This window comes from Pinus tabuliformis, chromosome 5_1 (genome assembly GCF_031772625.1).
Source record: "Pinus tabuliformis cultivar Carrire ecotype Pingquan chromosome 5_1, CPIR1, whole genome shotgun sequence".
Classification (NCBI taxonomy): domain Eukaryota; kingdom Viridiplantae; phylum Streptophyta; class Pinopsida; order Pinales; family Pinaceae; genus Pinus; species Pinus tabuliformis.
The window spans coordinates 632,681,313-632,701,415 of record NC_142305.1 but is presented as its reverse complement, the minus strand read 5'-3'; the positions used below and the strand labels follow the sequence as shown (position 1 = coordinate 632,701,415).

General features: G+C 39.6%; 2 protein-coding genes across 2 annotated transcripts; both read left to right on the top strand.

Moving 5' to 3' along the window:
• Positions 1 to 3,619: 3,619 nt before the first annotated feature.
• LOC149166544 (calcium uptake protein, mitochondrial-like) lies at positions 3,620 to 8,248 on the top strand. Its single transcript, XM_089432659.1, has 3 exons — positions 3,620 to 7,261; positions 7,524 to 7,581; positions 8,011 to 8,248. Exons 1-3 carry the CDS (start codon positions 7,182 to 7,184, stop codon positions 8,236 to 8,238), a joined length of 366 nt encoding a protein of 121 aa, XP_089288785.1. The 5' UTR covers positions 3,620 to 7,181; the 3' UTR covers positions 8,239 to 8,248.
• Positions 8,249 to 14,479: 6,231 nt separating this feature from the next.
• Positions 14,480 to 16,531, top strand: LOC149166543 (uncharacterized). Its single transcript, XM_089430187.1, has 2 exons — positions 14,480 to 15,307; positions 15,665 to 16,531. The coding sequence occupies exons 1-2, from the start codon at positions 14,480 to 14,482 to the stop codon at positions 16,529 to 16,531; spliced, it is 1,695 nt and encodes a 564-aa protein (XP_089286313.1).
• The last annotated feature ends 3,572 nt before the right edge of the window (positions 16,532 to 20,103 follow it).

Below are 20,103 nucleotides of genomic sequence, written 5' to 3'. Positions count from 1 at the left end.
GCTCGCCGAGCCAGAGGGGTGGTGCTCCGGGCAGCATGCAGAGCAGTTCACTAGGGAGTCCACTGATGGACAATTCACACGGTACCTCAGCTTCTACAGGTTCAGGTGCAGGCAGGAGGACAGCAGACAGACAGTCAGGAGTTCAGGCTACTGATGGTGATGAGGAGGAGGAGTTTCATTCTCCTATGGGAGAAGCATGCTCAGGGAAGAGGAAGCCCAAGTGGCTTCAGGACACCTTGAGAGATGCCACATTTGTTGCTGAGCCGAAGAGGCCAGTCAGAGAGAGTAGACCACCTGAGAGGTTTTGTAGCTATATGGCGATGGTTACCAGCATCCTTGACTCTGAGCCTTCTAGCTATGAGGAGGCAGCTAGCCAGCAGGTCTGGAGAGAGGCCATGCAGGAGGAGTATTCTTCTATCATGAAGAATGATGTTTGGGAGGTGGTGCCGAGGCCTGAGGGCAAATCCGTGGTTACTTGCAGATGGCTTTACAAGGTAAAGCATGCTGCAGATGGCAGCATTGAGAAATTCAAAGCAAGGTTTGTGGCTAGAGGGTTCTCCCAGGTAGAGGGAGTTGTTATGAGGAGACCTTCGCTCCCGTGGCTCGATATACTTCGATCCGCTCCATTATATCGATAGCAGCAGAGATGGGTTGGAAGATCCACCAGATGGATGTGAAGACCGCATTTCTCAATGGCTTCATACAGGAGGAGGTGTACATTGAGCAGCCACAGGGCTTTGAGGTGCATGGGAAGGAGTCCCATGTGTGCAGACTGAAGAAGGCCCTTTATGGCCTGAAGCAAGCTCCCAAAGCTTGGGACTCCAGGATAGATACATACTTGCAGGGGATGGGTTTCACAAAGAGTGAGGCAGATCCGAACCTTTACTTTATTGTGATTGGTGAGGAGCCTCTCATTCTGGTGCTGTATGTGGATGACTTGGTCATTACAGGTGCAGAGAGACTCATAGAGCACTGCAAGAGAGATCTTGCGACGGAGTTTGAGATGAAGGACATCGGCTTGATGCATTACTTTTTGGGCTTGGAGGTGTGGCAAGAGGAGGGGCATTTCTTCCTGGGGCAGGGGAAGTATATTGTGGACATCCTTAGCAGATTCCACATGGAGGATTGTAGACCCATGTCGACACCAATGATCACCAACTGGAAGAAGCTTCATGCTTCGGATTCCGAGTTGGTGGATCCCACATTGTACAGGCAGCTGATTGGTTCCTTGATGTATTTGGTCAACACTAGACCAGATATCTGTTTTGCAGTCAACACGATGAGTCAGTTTATGTGTGAGCCTAGGAAGGTTCACTGGGTGGCTGCAAAACACATTTTGTGGTACTTGCAGGGGACAATGGATTATGGTCTGGACTACAGGCAGGGAGATGGAGTGAAATTGGCAGGATACACTGATTCTGATTGGGCAGGTTGTGCTTCTGATAGGAAGAGCACTTCAGGGTGTTGTTTTGGGTTGGGTTCAGCAGTAGTGTCATGGTTCAGCCGGAAGCAGCAGTCAGTAGCACTGAGTTCAGCGGAAGCAGAGTATATGGCAGCCAGTCTAGCTAGTTGTGAGGCTATCTGGCTTTGCAAGATGTTGTTTAGCTTATTTGGTCAGCCGTTGAGACCTTCAGTGATTCACTGTGATAATCAGAGTTGCATTAAACTCAAGGAGAATCCAGTATTTCATGACAGGTCAAAGCATATCGGGATCAGATATCATTTCATCAGAGACTATGTTCAGAAGGGAGCTGTGAAGCTTGAGTATATTTCCACTGATGAGCAGGTTGCAGATATTCTTACCAAAGCCTTACCACGGGGCAAGCATGTCTACTTCAGAGACAAGATGGGTGTGGTGAGGAACACCTTCCTCGGTAAGAGGGAGTGTTGAAATTTGGTACCGGAGGATAGGTGGTTCCCTTAGGCTTTGATCTTTGGCCTAGGGAAAAGTGTCCAAAAGAATTTAATTTTTCTCCTAAAGTAACTTTATAATTTTTATAAAGTTAAATCTAATTTAAAAGTGACTTTAAGTGATAAAGTTACTAAGTCTAATTTTAAAGTGACTTTTATAAAGTCAATGAAAAATTAGAAAGGAAAAGTGACTTTGGAAATAAATGACTAAGTGGGTCTTTATTAAAGTGGGGTGAATTAAAAAATAAAAAGTGAGATTTAAATGAGCATTTAATCTCAGCCTTAGATCTCAATCTATTTCAGCCATTGGATTTAGGGATCACCCAAAAGTCACTTGGATCACCCAAAAGTCACTTGGGGTTAGATTAAAGGAGGAAAAGGTCATTCATTCTTTCATGAGCAGATTGGGAGAAGGAGAGCAAGAGAGCAAGAGAGATTTCTGAGCAGGGAGGAGAAGGAGACAACAACTTGGCACACATTCCAAGGCAGCAGTTGAGCAGATTTGTACAGTTGATTCAGCACACAGTGAAACACAGATTTTGGCATGATTTTCGAGTGGTTTGCACAAAAATCGAGCAGTTTGCTGGTTTTTCTGCACGCAAAACGAGGGCCATACAATGCATTTATTGCAGGCTGTATAGCGCATTTAATGTTGTCCATACAGCTGCATTTAATGCTGAAAGTGGGCACGAAAATCGAGGCCGTACAACATTTATTGGTGTCCTGTTTGCTGTAATTTCTAGATTGCTCTGAGGCATGGGAAAAGAGATAAGTTGTAAATTTGCTTGCTGATTTTTTGTTGAATATTTCTCACTGTAAAAAAGCAATTTTCAGAAATAAAGAAGAGCTCTCGAACTGGTTTTCCCCAAGAGTTGTAGGGGGTTTTTCCAGGGTCACATTGACCAAAAATCTCAGTGTTTAAATGTGTTTTAATGGCTGTTTATTACTGCTGATTTTTATTCCTGCAATTTCCAGCATTCTGTAAAATGTCCAAAATTTGTGTTTTCAGCAAATTTATTTTTTCCAGCTTGTTAAATGTATGGTTATGGGAAAGGGCATTTAACTATATGGGAGAAATAAGGAGAAACTGAAAACCGGGGTGGGAAATGAGAAATTTGTACATGTTACGTTGTCAACACCCTCAGTCAGTTCATGGTGGAACCAAAGAGGGCTCACTGGGCAACATCCAAGTACGTTCTCAGGTATTTATAGGGAACAATTATTATGGGCTCTTGTACAACAAGGGGAACGATATTGGATTGAGTGGATTTACTAATGCAGAATGGGCAGGAAGTTCAGTGGATCGGAAAAGTACCTCTGGGTACTGTTTCAACATTGGATCAGGAATAACCGCCTGGTGCAGTAGGAAACAGAAGTCTGTGGCTCTGAGCTTGTCTGAGGCAGAATATATGGCAACAAGCATAGCTTCGTGTGAGGCCATATGGCTTAGAAAACTGTTGTTTAACCTATTCAGAAGAAATATGGAAGCGACCATGATTATGTGTGATAATCAGAGTTGCATCAAACTCTCTGAGAATCCAGTATTTCATGATAGGTCAAAGCATATTGATATCCGGTGTCACTTTGTCAAAGATTGTGTCCAACATGGAGTTGTACAGTTGAGCTACATTCCTACAGGGGAACAAGTGGCAGATATCCTCACCAAGGCCCTTGGAAAGTCAAAATTTGACTACTTCAGGGAAAAGATGGGGATGGTAAAGAACCCCTTTCAGAAGTAGTGTGTTAGTAGCACGAATGAAGAGGAAGTTGCAGTGCAAATGCAGTGTTGGGAGAAAGGACCAACAACAATATAGATGCAGAGGGAGTTGCAGTGCAGATGCAGTGTTGGGAGAAAAGGACCAACAATAGCATAGATGCAAAGAAAGGTGCAGTGCGGATGTAGTGCTGGGAGAAAGGACTAGCGGTAGCACGAATGCAGAGGGAGCTGTCGCACAGATGCAACAATGGCAGTGGTAGAACCATGGGCAGCAGTACAAGATGCAACAGTGCAGAGGATGTTGGGTAGGGAGGCCTACCATCAGCACAGGTACCGATGTCGGATGATTAGAGTAATATTCAGTGAGGAGTATTGCTAGAGCACAGTCCTCACTAAGAGGGAGTGTTGATTTGGGGTAGCATCGGATGTGCTCTAGCCACAAAATTTGGTGGAGAGGTTGGGGCGCATGAGATCTCCAATACCCAGAAGGGTTTGGGCAGATTCTAAACAAATCAGGAGATATTAAAATAATTAATACTTTTAATAAAGTCCTTAAGTCTAAACTTAGGGAAAATAAAATATTAATGTGTATTAATATGAATCTGCGTTAGAATGGTCCAAAAGACATGGATCAAGCCAGATCTTATCTTAGCTGTTGATTAGGGACTTAATCTCGGCCGTTGAGATGTCAACAGAAAAAGTATAAGAGGAGGCTTGAGGGGCACTTGGAGAACACACTAAGGGAGACCAGTCAGTTCAATTTCTGGAGCGGGGTTTGTTGAGAAATTGAACCAGTGGTCTGGAGAGCAGTCAGGAGGCAGCAAGTACGGAACAGAGAGACGGGAGATCAGTGCAGAAGAGGCAGACGCAGAACCAGAGGAAGCCACGTAGAGGCAGCAGAGACTGCGCAGAGCCAGAAGGGCCTGCGTCATCCACGCAGAGGCTGCAGGAGTGATGCAGAAGCCCAGAGAGGCTGCGCAGAGCCTCAGTAGGCTGACGCAGAGGGTTTCAGGCTGTAGCAGAGGTCAGTAGGGCCTACGTTGGGTTTAGGAAAGTGTTGGAAGTTTGTCTATCTGTGGGTAAGCTAGTTTGGCACCCTGTTGTACAAGAAAATTGCTGAATAATAAAATCCTCCCTTGCTACACTAGTTTTCCTACATTGGGTTTTTCCAGGGACATTAGTCCAAAATAATTGTGTCAATGTGTGCATATTTTTGTTTCTGCATTACGATGTGATATCTGCAGCAGTATTTATTTTAATGTTTGTTGAAGTAATTTCATGAATAACTTATGATGAAATAAGTAGGAAAAGTAAATAAGTTGCTAGAGTGATAGCATTTTCACATGGATCACATCCGGCTATGGGAGTGCTTAATGACAGTAGCATGATGGCAGGTGTCGAGTGGAGCAAAGTGTGGTGGAGCAGTAAGGCAGGGCTAGAGTGTAGAGTTCTGTAGCAACGTAGTAGAGGTTGCAATAGTGCGAGAGGCACAAAAGAGGTTGCAACAGCACAGTGGCAGCAAAGGGAACACAGGTTAGCAGCAGAGGCAACTTCAGTGGTTGGGAGAATTCAGTTACTTCCTTCTCGGTAACTGAGTTGCAGTGCAGCAGTTAGTAGTGGCAGTGTTATGGGCAGCATGATGCAACATGTTGAGAGGGAGTTGTAGTACAGATGTGGCAGTGGCAATGGCAATGTCATGGGCAGCAGTGCAGGAAGCAACAGTGGAAGGGATGTGAGGCAACAAGCCAAGCATCAACACAGGTACCGATGCGAAAGATCAATGTGATGTTTTTTATGGTGAAGCATTACTAGAGCACATTCCTTGCTAAGAGGGAGTGTTGATTTTTGGTAGCATCGGATGTGCTCTAGCCATGAAAATTGGTGGAGAGGCTAAGGCACATGAGATCTCCAAGACCAAGAAATCGTTTGGAGAAATTCCACTCGGATGAAGAGATATTAAAATAATTAATATTTTTAATGGGGTTCCTATGTTTAAACTTAGGGAAATTAAAATATTAATGTGTATTAATATAAAATGGATGAGAAAGTTCTAAGAGACGAGGATCAAGTCAGATATAATCTTAGCCGTTGATTAGGGGCTTAATCTCGGTCGTTGAATCATCAAAAGGAAAAGTATAAGAGGAGGCTTGAGGGTCAGTTGGAGACACACCAAGTTGATCAGTCAGTTCGATTTTCTAGAGCGGGGTTTTGCTGAGAGAATCAAACCAGTGATCTGTTGCAGCGAGGGGAAATTCGGCACGAGGCCGAGAATACATAGCAGAGAGGCAGAAATAGTACCAGAGAGACAGTGCAGAGCCTGGAGAGTCTGACGTAGAGGCAGTTGAGTGCTATGCAGAGGTTGAAGAGGCCAGCGTGGGTGACGCAGAGGGTCTGAGAGTTGACACAGAGGTTTCAGTAGCTGCGCAGAGGCTAGCAGAGCTGACCCAGGGCCAAGAGGCAGCGCCAGAAGAATTTTTGTGGGGCAGAGTGAGTGTTGGTGCGCTGGGAAGGGTGACGCAGTCCCTACAGAGTGACACAGAGTAGTGGAAGCTGCCATAGTTGCGGTGGGATTGTTCATCCAGTGGTTGATCAACTGGAATATCTGTCTCCGAGGAGAGGTAGTACTGTCGAGGGCATTCTTTGTTGGGTGAGCCATTTCTGGCACCCTAGTTGTATTCAGAAATTGCATAATAATAAAACCCTCATATCTGTTGCACCGGTTTTCCCTCATTGGGTTTTTCCGAGGACTATTGTCCAAAAATAAAGGTGTGCCTTGTGTGTTTGTCTCAGTTATTTCAGTTGCTGATATGTATATGAGTTAAGGCTGCATTTGTGTTTATCTCAGTGTTTATATTTATAAATAACTTGTTAATGGAATAAACAAGTAGGAGAAATTAAACCAGATAATGCAATAGGGATTTCTAACGTGTCAGACTTAGAAATTTCAACACCTTGAGCTATATTGTTTTGTAATTTCTGATATTTTTATATTGTTACCTTGAGGGGTGCCATTACTGGCGGTCTGGGTGTTTGAAAATCCCAAATGGTGAATTGATATTTAAGCCTAGTGGTTCAACATGTGGAGTCCAAATGGAGGTAAAATTTGGGTGATTCATAGCCTTAGTTTATGTTTAAATAGACCCAATATTGTTCTAGCTAAAGCTAAAACTTAAACTTGACTTGATATCATCCTAGCTATGCTTTTGTCTGGCATGTATTCGTCTTAAGGAAATAAATATTACATATCTTTTCCAAGATTGTGAACAATATGGAAGTAGGAATAGTCTAATGAAGATCTTTAAGTGGTGTGTAATTTAAGTTGTTTTGAGAGCATTATGATAGCAGGAATAAACTAGGGAGGTGCCCTTAGTGGGGTTCCATTTTTATTATGAGCATCATTTCTGGATTTGGGATCTCCTTGCATTGTTGTTTTTGTGTTTATGTGCAATCTTTGAATCCAAACATACAGAGAGTAGAGTTCTTTAACTGCATCCAATTGTTGATTGATTTATATTTAGTAAGATGAGCTATTTGTTTTTATCTTGGTTTGGTTATGCTTTTTCTATGCTTGCTTGATTTTCAGGGATACTCAGGAGATTGTTGCTGTTATATATCACAGAAAATGTATCTATGGTAAGCCAAGCACCTTAGACTAGTGAGGTCCCAGTTCCCCAATATGATTGGACACAAGACTGTGATTTTATTTCAATTAAATCCTTTTCCTTCTTTTCCAGACACAACAACCAATTCCACAGAGAAATAATTGAATTGGGCAGGTGAAACTGTGTGTGGAAATTTGTGAATTGTTTTAACTTTCATGATGAGAAATGTTTTGAAAAGGAATCCATAGTGTTTTGATAGGATTTTCTTTCTTATGTATGGAAGATTCATACAGGAGACGACTATTTTTCAACTGCAAGAGGAGAATAAGGATGCGAAGTTCTCCTGAAAAGGTAATTTTCTAACTTTGGCAGTTGAAATATGGTAATACTTGTCAGGAAGACTAGAAGCTAACTTAATGGAAGGTTATATTCAGATAATGCTGATGAGGCTTGGAGTTTATGTAGTCTAATTATCAAAGAATTTGAACTGTTTCATTACTTGCTTTTGGGAATATATCCAGTATAGTGTTGTCTTTTTCGCCTGCCGTCCAATTACTTCATAAGAGAAGAAATTTAGGTGGAGAAACATAACATACACCGTGCTTTTTTGTAAGCTGTGCTTCTTGCTAACTTATACATCTGCCATTGCATGAAGCTTTGAGCTGTTGCATAAATATTTTTTTAGAAGTTTCACTCTAAATACTGTCTGATTTGTTGTTAGTCGTCTTCATCTTTTTGGGCACACTAAAACACTATCGTTTATATTTGCATTTCTTTCAGGTATTTGAATACTTTGCATCCTTTAGAACTCCTGATGGAGAGTTATTTATGACTCCTGCTGACCTGGTGCAAGCAGTAGTTCCTGTATTTCCACCACCAGATTCTAATATTGTCAGGAATGGATGTTTGAGAGGGGAACGATCTCCTGGAGAACTTCATTGCCCTCACTCAGAGTTATTCATGCGGTTTGATACTAATGGGAATGGCCTTATCTCCTTTCCAGAGTAACTCTTTTTAATCTAAAAATATTGCTTAAAGGCCTTGAAGGAAGCCCCTGAAAGATCTCTTTCTGGCCCTGAAAGAAAGCTAGTTACCCAGGTAAATACTTTAGAGAAATAAAGCATTGCATGGGACTTTTTGTAAAGATCTGTCCATATAGACTAGGTGAGAAAAAGAATGTGGTATCCCTCACATTATTACAGATGGAGCAATCATGGGAACCTTGCTGCCTTCAGTTGGTTGGGCATAAATAAAGAGATAAATTCACACTGATGTAGTAGTAATTGTGCATTCTGTCATATGATCTGGCAACCTGCTGTCATTTTTGAGTTAGAATTTTACAAGTTTTAGGTTACATTTGTCAACTCATAAAGTCAAGACTCCTGGAGCAAGCATTTGCAGACAAAAAATATATCAATATTGAATCCTAATATCATATAGGGCTACTAAATCCTTAGTTTCCTGGGATGCTTGACATTTCAAGGTTCAGTTCAAACTTTTGTTGGTACATTTTTATTCATTGAAGAGAGGTTTCATTGTAGTTTCTTTATATTATTTTCTTGTCTGAGAAATTAAACATTTATAAGCCTCAGTATTATGTTCTTCAGCATTGGATGCTTACATGTTATTATGTTAAACAGGTATATTTTTTTCATAACACTCTTGAGTATTCCCGAATCAGATATTTTAGCTGCGATCAAAATGTTCAATCTGGACCGCAATGGGTATGCCCTCCTCTCCCTCCTTATAAAGCGCAACAAATGTTTTTTTTCTGACTGTACATGGACATTGACGTGATAGAGTACAAACAAAAAGTTATTTGCATTGCATAGTAATCCAGTGCTTGCTAATCAGTTCATTGACTGGTAATCATGCTTGAAAGTAGTTTCAATCCATTGCCTGCCGTTAATGGGGATTTTATTATCAGAATTGTAGAACTTGTCCCCTGATAAGGCATTTGCCTTAGCAATGTTAGTAGTATAAGGATAGTCCAGTAATATAATCACGGGGTGTTGTTGTAACTTGTGATCAACCATATAAGCTGTGCTTACCCATGCACTGCTACTCATTCTGTAGTACAATAAGTAAAACCCTCAATTTTAGGTCTTATATTTTGCTGCAACCTGTGAAAACTTTGTGCTTCTTACTGTCTAATTTACTGAAGCAGGTTGACATGAATATTATTGTCTTCGTCCACATTTTGTTTGACTGGAACTAATATTCTAGGTTTGAGATGTAAGTGTTTTTTGATAAAAATGCAGAGTAACAAGAAATGCTACTAGATTTAGTTAGGCAGAGGGGCTGAGAGTATTATCCATCTTTGATGATTAGTTCAGATAATTTATAGTTTCTCAAGAGTCTTACAATATTCTAGACTCAAAAGATTGTTTTGAGATTAACAAAGTGATTATCTTCTTTTTACTCAAATAAAAACTCAATCTAAAACTAGAATATTGTCTGAGGAATGTTTATTTTGACATCTCTAAGTGATCCATACACTGTATGAAACTTGGGAAGCAACGAGCTTTATCAAGATTTCATTTTCTCTCTTCAAAAGTTTTCTTCCAACTGGCATGCTTTACTAAAGCTGTTTGTATGAGGTACTGTGACATATCTTCAAGTCTGTTCAATGGTCAAATTCGCTGTTTAAATTTCCGAGCAACTGTCACTAGCTCTTATTAAAAATCACTTTTCATGTTTGTTCATTGATTACTCATTTAATTAAGGATTTAACATGGAGCTGGTTCAATTGTAAAAATGTGCTTATTCTTCACAAATTTCCTTCCAACTGGCACATTTAATAAGGCTGGTGCACTTTCCCAATGATTACATCTGGATGATGCACTGGGATGTATCTTCTAGTTATTAAGACTTTTGTAGGATTGCATATTTACATTGGAGTCTCTCGATGTATTAAAATAGTTCTCTTAGCGGCACTCAATAATTTTTTTAATTGCAGTTTTCTCCCTCTCAGAGTTCGGAATGTTCATTTTTGAACTCCTGATAAAATTCAGTTTTTGTGTTTGCTTGTTGACTACACATCTAAAAAAAAGCTTTAACGTGGAGACTGTTCCCTATTTCAGCGAGATAAAGAAAGAAGAATTCAAGAAAGTAATGAAATTTTTGCGAGCTAATAACAGGCAAGGGTCTGCTCAACGTGATGGTCTTCGTATAGGACTTAAAGTCGACAATTCTGTGGATAATGGAGGTCTTGTGGAGTATTTTTTTGGGAAGGACAGGAAGGACCATCTTCAGCTTATGAACTTTGCACAGTTTGTCAATGATTTGCACAAGGAAGTATGTGTCTATGGTTGGCCATAACACTTAATGTCATGTTCATTACATTTAATAAAAAATTTCTTTGAAAAACTAATCAACTAATAATTACTAAAGTACAAATGTTCTGTTCATGCTTCAGTTTAATATGCTTTTACGGATGTTCCATGGGCATGCATGCTGCAGGGTTGGCGGTGAAGCGACCCTCGTGCTTCCCATGCCCTCAGGATGTGAGACACCTGGTGAAACATTTTGCCATGCCTTCCATTTTGTGAAGCTTTCAAAACACAAGGGAAACATTTCTCCAATGTGGGTCATATTTGGCAAAATGTGGGGCTTTTGGGCACTGACAACCCCCACCCTGGAAAAGTGGGATTTCTGAGCAACCCTTCCTAAAAACTGGATGTTTTGGTGCCACCCCCCACAGTTTTTATACAGAAAACCTCAGAATAAAAAAAAAAAAAAGCAAAAAAAAAACTTGAGAACAGTAAAAAGACTATGCAAGGAAAGAATCCATTGCATAATGATGAATTTACATGGGAGAATTGTCATGTTGTTAATTTTTTTTTGTTTAATTTTTATAAAACCTTCTTTGGTGCCTTTCCTGAAGAGTTGTGGATATGTTATGATGTGCACTTGTAGAACTATAAGATTGATATATATTCTCAATAGGTAATATACTATTAGCATAATTATAAGACTGAGTGATATTCACGATAAATAACATACTGTTAGCTAAAATGCATTTTCTTTCGTTAGGGATGAATGCATTATTTATGACAGTGGAAGTGGTTGACATAGGGTGCTATCTCTTACGAAAGTATGGTTTGTTGAATTGCCCTTAGAAAAGTATGCAATTATACATCACAAAAATGTATAATTGCCAGACACCAAATTGATTTTATTGTTAAAGTCTAATAAGGGATGGATGAGATCCCCTTGTTTGCTTGAGAATGGATCCCCGTACATAGTAATTTTATCGCTAAAGTCTATAAAGGTGTACATACTCTACCCCCTCCTTGGATTTGAACTTGTGACCTCTTAGGAGGAAACACATGTTCTTAACCATTAGACTCTTACTCAAGCTGTCTAGCGTAACACTATTTAATGCTATACTACACTCTATGTCACAGGGTTCGGCGAACCTAAAGCTTCAGGTTCGAAATTCGCCGAACCCGAAATTTTTTTTTCAAGTTCGTTCAGGTTCGCCGAACCTGAAAGGCGAACCTCAAGGCGAACCTCAAGGCGAACATGAACGAACCCGAACCCATCGAACCTAAACGAACCTGTTCGAACCTGAAAAATTCGAACCTCAAAAATCGAACCTAAAAAACAAACCTGAACGGATCAACGCGAATTTCAAGGGTTTTTTTGAGGTTCGATGGTTTTTTTTTTGGCGGTTTTAGTTCCCTGTTTATGATAAAACCTTGGGTCACAAACTGGTTTTATTCATTGCTTCCCGCCAAGATCTTCTTTATAAACCACGGTGTTGGAGGCATTTGGCACAAGCTGTCCAGTGGTTTCAGCCATCAAGTTTGATTTGTTATTGCTGTGAGCCTGCTGCCTGTGAGTCGTGAGTGTGACTGTGAATCGTGCCTGATTCTGAGAGTGTGGTGACTGAATTGTGCGTGATTCTGAGTGTGGTGACTGGTCTTGCTGCGGCCGGGATCGTGAGTCGTGACTCGTAAAGTGCGTCGTGGTCTTGCTGCGGCCGGATCGTGGTCTTGCTGCGGCCGGGATCGTGAGTCGTAACATGCGTCGTGGTCTTGCAGTTGCAGTTCCAAGTTCCAGCGTTAGCCTTCGACGTTGAGTCTTGACACAGCCTCACACGTGACACAGGTATGTACACACTGCACAGTACCGCATATGCTGGCCCATTGCTGCGTAAGATCGCTGCATTTCATATATAAATAAATCCTGCGTAGAATTCGTCTTAGAATTCGTCAGCTTGATTTATCGACCTTCATCTCGCTTCCTATTAAAATGTTAATATATAGCTTTTCGGTCTTCAGTCTGGATGTGCTTAATCCCTGCTTCTCTTCCATTAGTGTTGAAGAACCCTCCATTCATGGTGATCTCGGATCCATTTATCTCAGCATTCTCATCATTTCCCATGCATGTAAGCTTAGTCTTAGCCCGTTGGCAACTGGAAATTGAAGTCTTCGATTCGATTATTTTAAGCCATGATCCTCTGCCAGATTTAGCCTTCACTGTTCAGTGTTCAGTGATGACAAGCATTCCTAGCCCCTTAGTTAGACCTTTTGGATGTTGCAAAACAGAACGGGAGTGTAACACACCCTAATTTTATTTTTTTGATAAGGTTGCAAACCCTTATTTCAAACTAGGATGCATGCACTGTCCCAAAACCTGAACAACGGTTGTATTTGGCGAAGCCGGGATCTTATTGGGACTTGATTGGTTAAGGTTTGGGACCTGGGTAACTATCTCTCAATTTATTGTCATTTTGTCAGGGCTTCTTCACATTCCGATAGATGACAGACCACTAGAGGTACTATACCTGGCAGATTCAGCATTATTGCAGCTGCTGGTTTCAACTGGGCTTTTTAGCTGTTAACACTGTTGTCTGCACTTTTGGAAGATAACAGTGAAAAAAACCAGATGGATAGTGTTGCAATGTATGCCATCTTATGGTCCATAAGATGGCATACATTGCAACACTATCCATCTGGTTTTTTTCACTGTTATCTGCCATAACCAACCATTGATTATAAGCTTTATAAGCTTTATGAGACATTATACTTCATTGTCATTGTTAGGTCCGCTCAATTTCACCTGAGAACTCATGTAGAAATTCATACTTGTTCTGTCCATGTCAGCGAGTTGTGACTAGATTGAAAACTCCAGGTCAGATAGACCACATTCGGGACGCACTCACTATATGTTAAACTTACTGTTTTAATAATATTTGGTGCTTTTCAGAAGTCGGGCATGATAAACTTGTGCCAATAAAACTTTATAGTTCTCAGGGTTTATTTTAGGCTATAGAGGAATTTCATTTCAAGACGATATTAAAGGTTTTGTCTTCAATGTGTTTCAAGGAGCTGAAAATATAAAAGAAATCAAAATCCAACAAAACCAAGCCCTAAATGAATACAAGTCCCACGCTTCAGATTAGATGATATCTCTAGGCTTTACAGGAATCAGATACAGGAATGGTAGTCACTCCAATGATCAACCTTATAAAACCACAGATTTTCGGACCCTCCTTGGTAACATCTGATTTGGACAGATTTTGAAAAGAAGACTACAAAGGTCTAAATGCAATCTGAGCTAGAGATGATGGTGTGTTAAGTCTTTTATGCTTGTTGTCAATGCGTTTTTGTGCATAAAATAGAGGCCACACGTGTTTTGCAACTATGGTTCAGACCTTGGGAATTTCTGCAGATATCCTCCTTGTAAATTTGTAATTAGATCCAGAGTCTTATCTGAGTGACTTGATTTTGGTGAAGGTTCCTTGTCAGTTCTTCTTGAACCTGTGATGGTTGGAATATTGACTCTTTTCACCAACAGTTCAATCTATAACTATAAGGCAGAACTGCTCTCACTTGGTTGTGAGACTCATCTCCTTACTTGGGGTCCCGTTCAATGAATCTGAACAGTTATCCTAGGAATTCCTCCAAGGGAGTCAGCACAAGAGGACTGTCAAGAGGGCAGTATAATCATGAACCTACAGCTGGCCATTTCTTTCACCATCTGACTGTTCCCCTAAAGAAGTCCTAACCCCTTCGCTGCCTCAACACAAACAACTAGAGGTCACAGTCTTTTGACATGCATTAGAAATCATTATTTCATAATTTGTGACTCAATAGGCGTGATTCAATAGATTTTTTTTACTTCTTACTTTTTAATCAAGATATCAAGTTTTATTTATATTTGAATTTCATTATTTTATCATTTATTTAAATTCGAATTTTAATATGCCATTGCCAACAAAAATGCAGACATATTTGTCATGGCACCTCCAAAGTCAACGGCAGAAGGATGGAAATATGTGGAGAAATTGGACGGGCCTCATGGGAGGCATTTGAAATGCAAGTTATGTAATAATGAATTTTTTGGATCTTTAACTAGAGTCATGGACCACTTACTTTCTGTCACTAATGGCAAAGGAGGTGGCGTTGAAGGTTGCAAGAATGTGTCTGCAGAGCTCAAGGAGACACTTCAAAAGGATTATGACAATATACAAAAGGCTAAGAAAGTGAATGAAAACAAAAGACAACGTGTTCAAACAGAAATTGCAATGAATTACAATTCATTATCTGCACTTTCTTCAAGCACAGTTGGTGTTGGGAGTTCATCTCAGTCAAAGATCAGTAAACCAAGTGGGACAGCTATATTAAATACTCTTTGGAAGCCCATGCAGAAACAAGAAGTTGATGATGTTGTAGGTGATATGTTTTTTGAATGTGCAATTCCATTTAATGTGGCAAGAAGCCCTTACTTCATCAACGCATGTAAGATGATGGCAGGTTTTGGTAAAGGATATCTCCCTCCTAGTTCTGAGACCTTAAGGACCACTATTTTGAAGAGGTCAAAAGAAAGAGTTACAAACAATTTGCAGAAGATCAAAGACTCTTGGAAGGAAACAGGGTGCACAATTTTATCAGAGGGCTGGTCAGATATGAATCATAGACCTTTTATTAATGTGTTGGTTTCTTGCCCTAAAGGGGTACTTTTTTTGAAAGTAGTTGATGCATCAGGGAATAAGAAGACCTCTGAATTTATTTTCAAGATTTTAGAGGAAGCTATTCTTGAGGTTGGAGAAGAAAATGTGGTCCAGGTTATAACTGATAGTGCTTCAAATTGTGTTGGAGCAGGAAAAATGGTCATGGATAAATACAGAAAAATATATTGGACACCTTGTGCTGCCCATTGTCTTGACTTATTGTTACATGACTTGGCAAAGTTTCCATGGATTAACGAGACAATTCGGAGGGGGAAACAAATTTCTCACTTCATATTTAACCATCAACTCACATTGAGCTTGTACAGGAATAATGCATCTAGAGAGTTGCTCAAGCCTTGTGACACCAGGTTTGCCACATATTATATTACTATCAAAAGGCTAGTTGAAGAAAAAGGGAGTATAAGAGGTGTTTTTTGCAACAATGAGTGGGAAAAGTCTCATCTTGCAAAGGAAGCTAAAGGAAAGGAGTTGGAACAGGTGATTTTAGGGAATGCTTTTTGGGACAATGCTCAGAAGGTCCTAAAAGTATGTGAACCAATTGTTGATATGCTTCGCATGGTTGATAGTGATACCCCTTCCATGGGTTTTGTTTATGAGGGCATGGATCGTGCTAAAGAAGCCATTGCAAAATCTTTTAATAATGAGGAAAATGAGTACATTGAAATATGGGAGATGATTGATGAAAGATGGAAGATGTTGCATAGTCCTTTACATGCAATAGCTTGTTATTTGGATCCTAGACTCTTTGGGATAGAAAGAAAAAATGATGCAGAAGTCATGAATGGCCTTTATGATGCAGTTGAACGGTTGGTCCCTGATCTAGAAGAATGCAGGAGAATTAGAGAGCAGCTCCGAGCATACAGGTTGGAAGAGGGAATATTTGCAAGGTCTAGTGCAGTACAAGATAGGCCCAATATTCCTCCAGGGAGATGGTGGCAGTTTTATGGATCAGAGACTCCTGAATTGCAACGTTTTGCAGTTCGTATTTTGAGCCAGGGATCAAGTGCCTCTGCTTGTGAAAGGAACTGGAGTAGCTTTAACCATATCCAGTCCAAGAAAAGAAACAAATTATTGCCTACAAGGTTGGAAGACCTTGTTTATGTTCGCAGTAATTTGAAGTTGGCCTTGAGTAGTGTGGCCAAAGATGCATCTAGTTCCTACGAGCCATGGTTTGATGCTGATTTAGAGCCAGAAGAAGATGATATTAGCACTGATGGTGACTCACTAGATGATCCAAATGTTGGAATTCCATCTATTGATGACTTTGATGATCACCATTCTAGTGCCTTTACTATGCCATATGCACATGATGATTGAGAGCTTTTTGATCATACTAGAGTCTAGTAGGCCATAAGTATAGATTATCTATGTTTTTTGAATTTTCTAGAACAATTCTATGGATTTTAAGTTTTTAACTATTTGGCAATGGTCTTTATGACTTCCTTATTATATTAGCATTGATGATGACTCACTAGATGATCATGAGCCAAATGATGAAATTCCATGTGTTGATGACTTTGATGATATTTAAAATTTTGAAATTTGAAGATGTCCTACAATGATGTGTATGTTTAAATTTTGATCATGTTTTGATTATATGATTTTTTAAAAGATTACTAGTATTTGACATTCATTTAAATTTTGAAGGCTGAAAATTATGTCATTTCTTTTTGCAAACTACTATTGTGTATGTTTACATTTAACTAGATGTTAGAATGATTACATTATTCATATATGTTTATTAATAAGAATTTGTGTTCATGTGTTTAGGATCGATTTTGAATTTTCTATTATTTTTTATATATATATATATATATATTGGAAAATATGTATCGTCGAACCTAATGCCGAACCTCATTCGAACTTGATCGGAAAATTCGAATTCGAATCGAACTTAATCGTTGTCGAACTCGAACTCGAATTCGAACCGTGTGACATAGACTACACTCATATATCTTTCCAATGGTGCAAGAAACACATTAGTATTTACATCAATATCAAGAGACAAGGGTTCACTTTCTAAGATGAGTAGGTGACTATTAGGTTGTGAGAGAGAAAAAGACAAGGAATGTTGGGAGATATTTGTTATTAACATTGTCCATATGCAAATATTATCAAATATATTGTTATTCACATTGTCCAAATGCAAATTTGATCAGATGTGGTATAAGCTATGTTGCACGGGTTCGCGAACCCAGGGGTAGGGTTCTTGTCCTCAAGTACCAGGTTCAGGGACAAGTTCTTCTAAAACACACCCAAAAGAACCGGGTTCTCTGAGTAAGCACCGGGTTCTTCTTCGCAACCAAAATTTGGTTTCTTTTGTCTACTTGGGTGTGCCAAACCTTGGCAACAGGTGTGTGGAACCCCAAAATCGGGAATGTTAGGGTCAATTATTTTTAATGATTTTGTTGTAATTATTTTCAAGCTCGGCCTTTTTACTTCTCTTTTGGCTGTTTCGACCTAGAGATGGCCACTGTAGATTTATTGTGTAGACCAAATGTCATTACTAGTGTAGCTATGTTAAGGTCCTGACTAGTGTAGGTATGTAGCTGGAGAGCATGCTCACTGAAGATATAAGTGATGCTGATGACATGGCTTGAGGAAGCCATTGTTCACTATTTTGAAATTTCCTAGTTCATGTTTGGAGATGCCTTAAGGCAATTTTTTAATGTACTATGACAATGCACATATATCATGATTCTTATTAATATGTAAACTCCAATTTGCACTTGATATCAATTTGAATGTTCAATGATATGCATGTTTAAATCTTTAAAGTTTAAAGAATAAATATTTTATTTTTCTTGTTTAAAGTTGGAAAATATACTATATATATATATATATATATATATATATATATATATATATATATATATATATATATATGCGCGCGACGAACCCACGTACCCTATTTCAAAAGTGATGTACCCGTCCCAGTACCCGTACTCGAATCCATGTTTCCTGGCAACATAGGGTATAAGTTATATTTTAGGAAGTTTTATGATACAAACAGTAGGTGTGTCCATGACTTGACTGTGTGGATGAGATCAGTTTAAACTCTTAGGTTGATGCTATCTTTGAATGTGAACCTGGGCCTTTCAATTTCTTTGTAAAAGCAGAAATAATCCAAAATGTTGTTATCATTGGCAGGTAAAGCATCCGTCTAGCTGCAACTGTTTCTTGCATATATTTTTAGTTTTCCATTCTCATATCTGAAATGGCACAAACAAAGGTAGTGCAGGATCATCTTGTCAAATTAAACAATTTGTCTTTCCCCTGACTTAGCTCAAAGGATTGTGCATATCTGTTTCTGCAAGGTGACGATTTTAGTGGATGCACATAAAGCTGAATGACCAGGTTTTGAAGGGAACCAAGTGCATCCGTTTGCATGTTATATAAATATTTGTATATTTTGTAAAATTTCATGGAGAACCAGGCATCTAATCCATTCACTGTGGACCATAGGGTGATGCTAATGGCTTATTTATTATGGTATATATCTTCATTGTGTCATTATCTTGACAAGTTTATTTTTCTTTTTATCCGAGGAAAACAAGCGCAACTTTCATTAAAAGATTTTGAAAGTTACATTTTGTATGTGAATCAAGGTGCACTCACAAGTATAACCCCATATTGTTCAGATACTGTCGATATAAACATCCAGGACTCTTTAAAAGCCCTATTGAGTTCAGAAATATATACATATACATAAAGCAGTCTCTAGAGAGACTATTAGTAGAAGAAAAAATACAAAACAGCACAATAGAGCCAATATTGCAGGCTTTAGGCATAAATACAAAAATGCAAAAAATCAGCTGCGAGGTACTTCAGGAACATCCATCTGCCTGTCGTCTATAAATGGCTGATGGTAGTACTCATAAAACTGTCCGTCTAACTGCTCAAAAGTTTTCAAAGTGCCCTGAGTTTGTGAAGTGCCTTAGATAAGTAGTCTACAGTTCCATTTCTTTCCCTGTAGATATGATCACAAGGTATTTGATCAAAGGACTGCTTTAAAAGGAAAATCTCTTCAAGCAAAGGACACTGTGTGCATGTGGCATCGTGAAGTTTCATTGAACCAATTACTGACAAGCTTTGAATCTCCAAAAATCTGAAGCCTTGGAACACCCTTCTATAGCGAACAACAAAAGGAGTTTGAGAGTCATTAGTTCTTGAAAATTGTTTGTGCCTCTGCCCAACCCACTCTGCATTTTGAAAACATGCTCTTGACGAAGGAACAAGACAATGCCCCCTGCATTCGCCTCCTGCCAGGGAGGCACCATCAAAGTAGGCCCAGGGATAAGATCTGTCAACAGCTTCTTCAGAAATAATGCGTGGCTGGTAGACAGGATCCTCTGAGGAAGTGAGAGCATAAATAGCAGTGACCTGAGCTGCCACCTTTTGAGGGATATTTGTTTTGGCTTGAAAGATTTCATCATTTCATGACAACCATATACCCCAGGAAGCTGGGGGGGCAGGATTTGATTCTTCTTAGTGGTAGCAGCATTCCACCAAGCCTCCCATGCCTCCTGGAAGGACTCTCCCTGCCAGATAGATTGAAAACCCAGAGATTGTCTGACAGCAACCCATACTTCCAAAGAGAAAGGACGTGATTGAAAATGATGGTCAAATGTTTCCTAACAATATTTACAGAGCGCACACCAGCATGGCCCTATAAGACCTCTTCCTTTTAAGTTGTCCCTTGTTGGGAATTTATTTTCCAGAATACACCACAGGAAGAGACGTGCCTTTGTAGGACAGTTTAACTTTGTTGAAAATAGTAGCGAGAAATGGATTCCTTGATTTGTGCCTTAATTCAAGGAGTCAAATCAAGTTTCTTCTTTGGCATGCTTGATTTCCTAAAGAATAGGAGATTTCCTAAAAATTAGGAC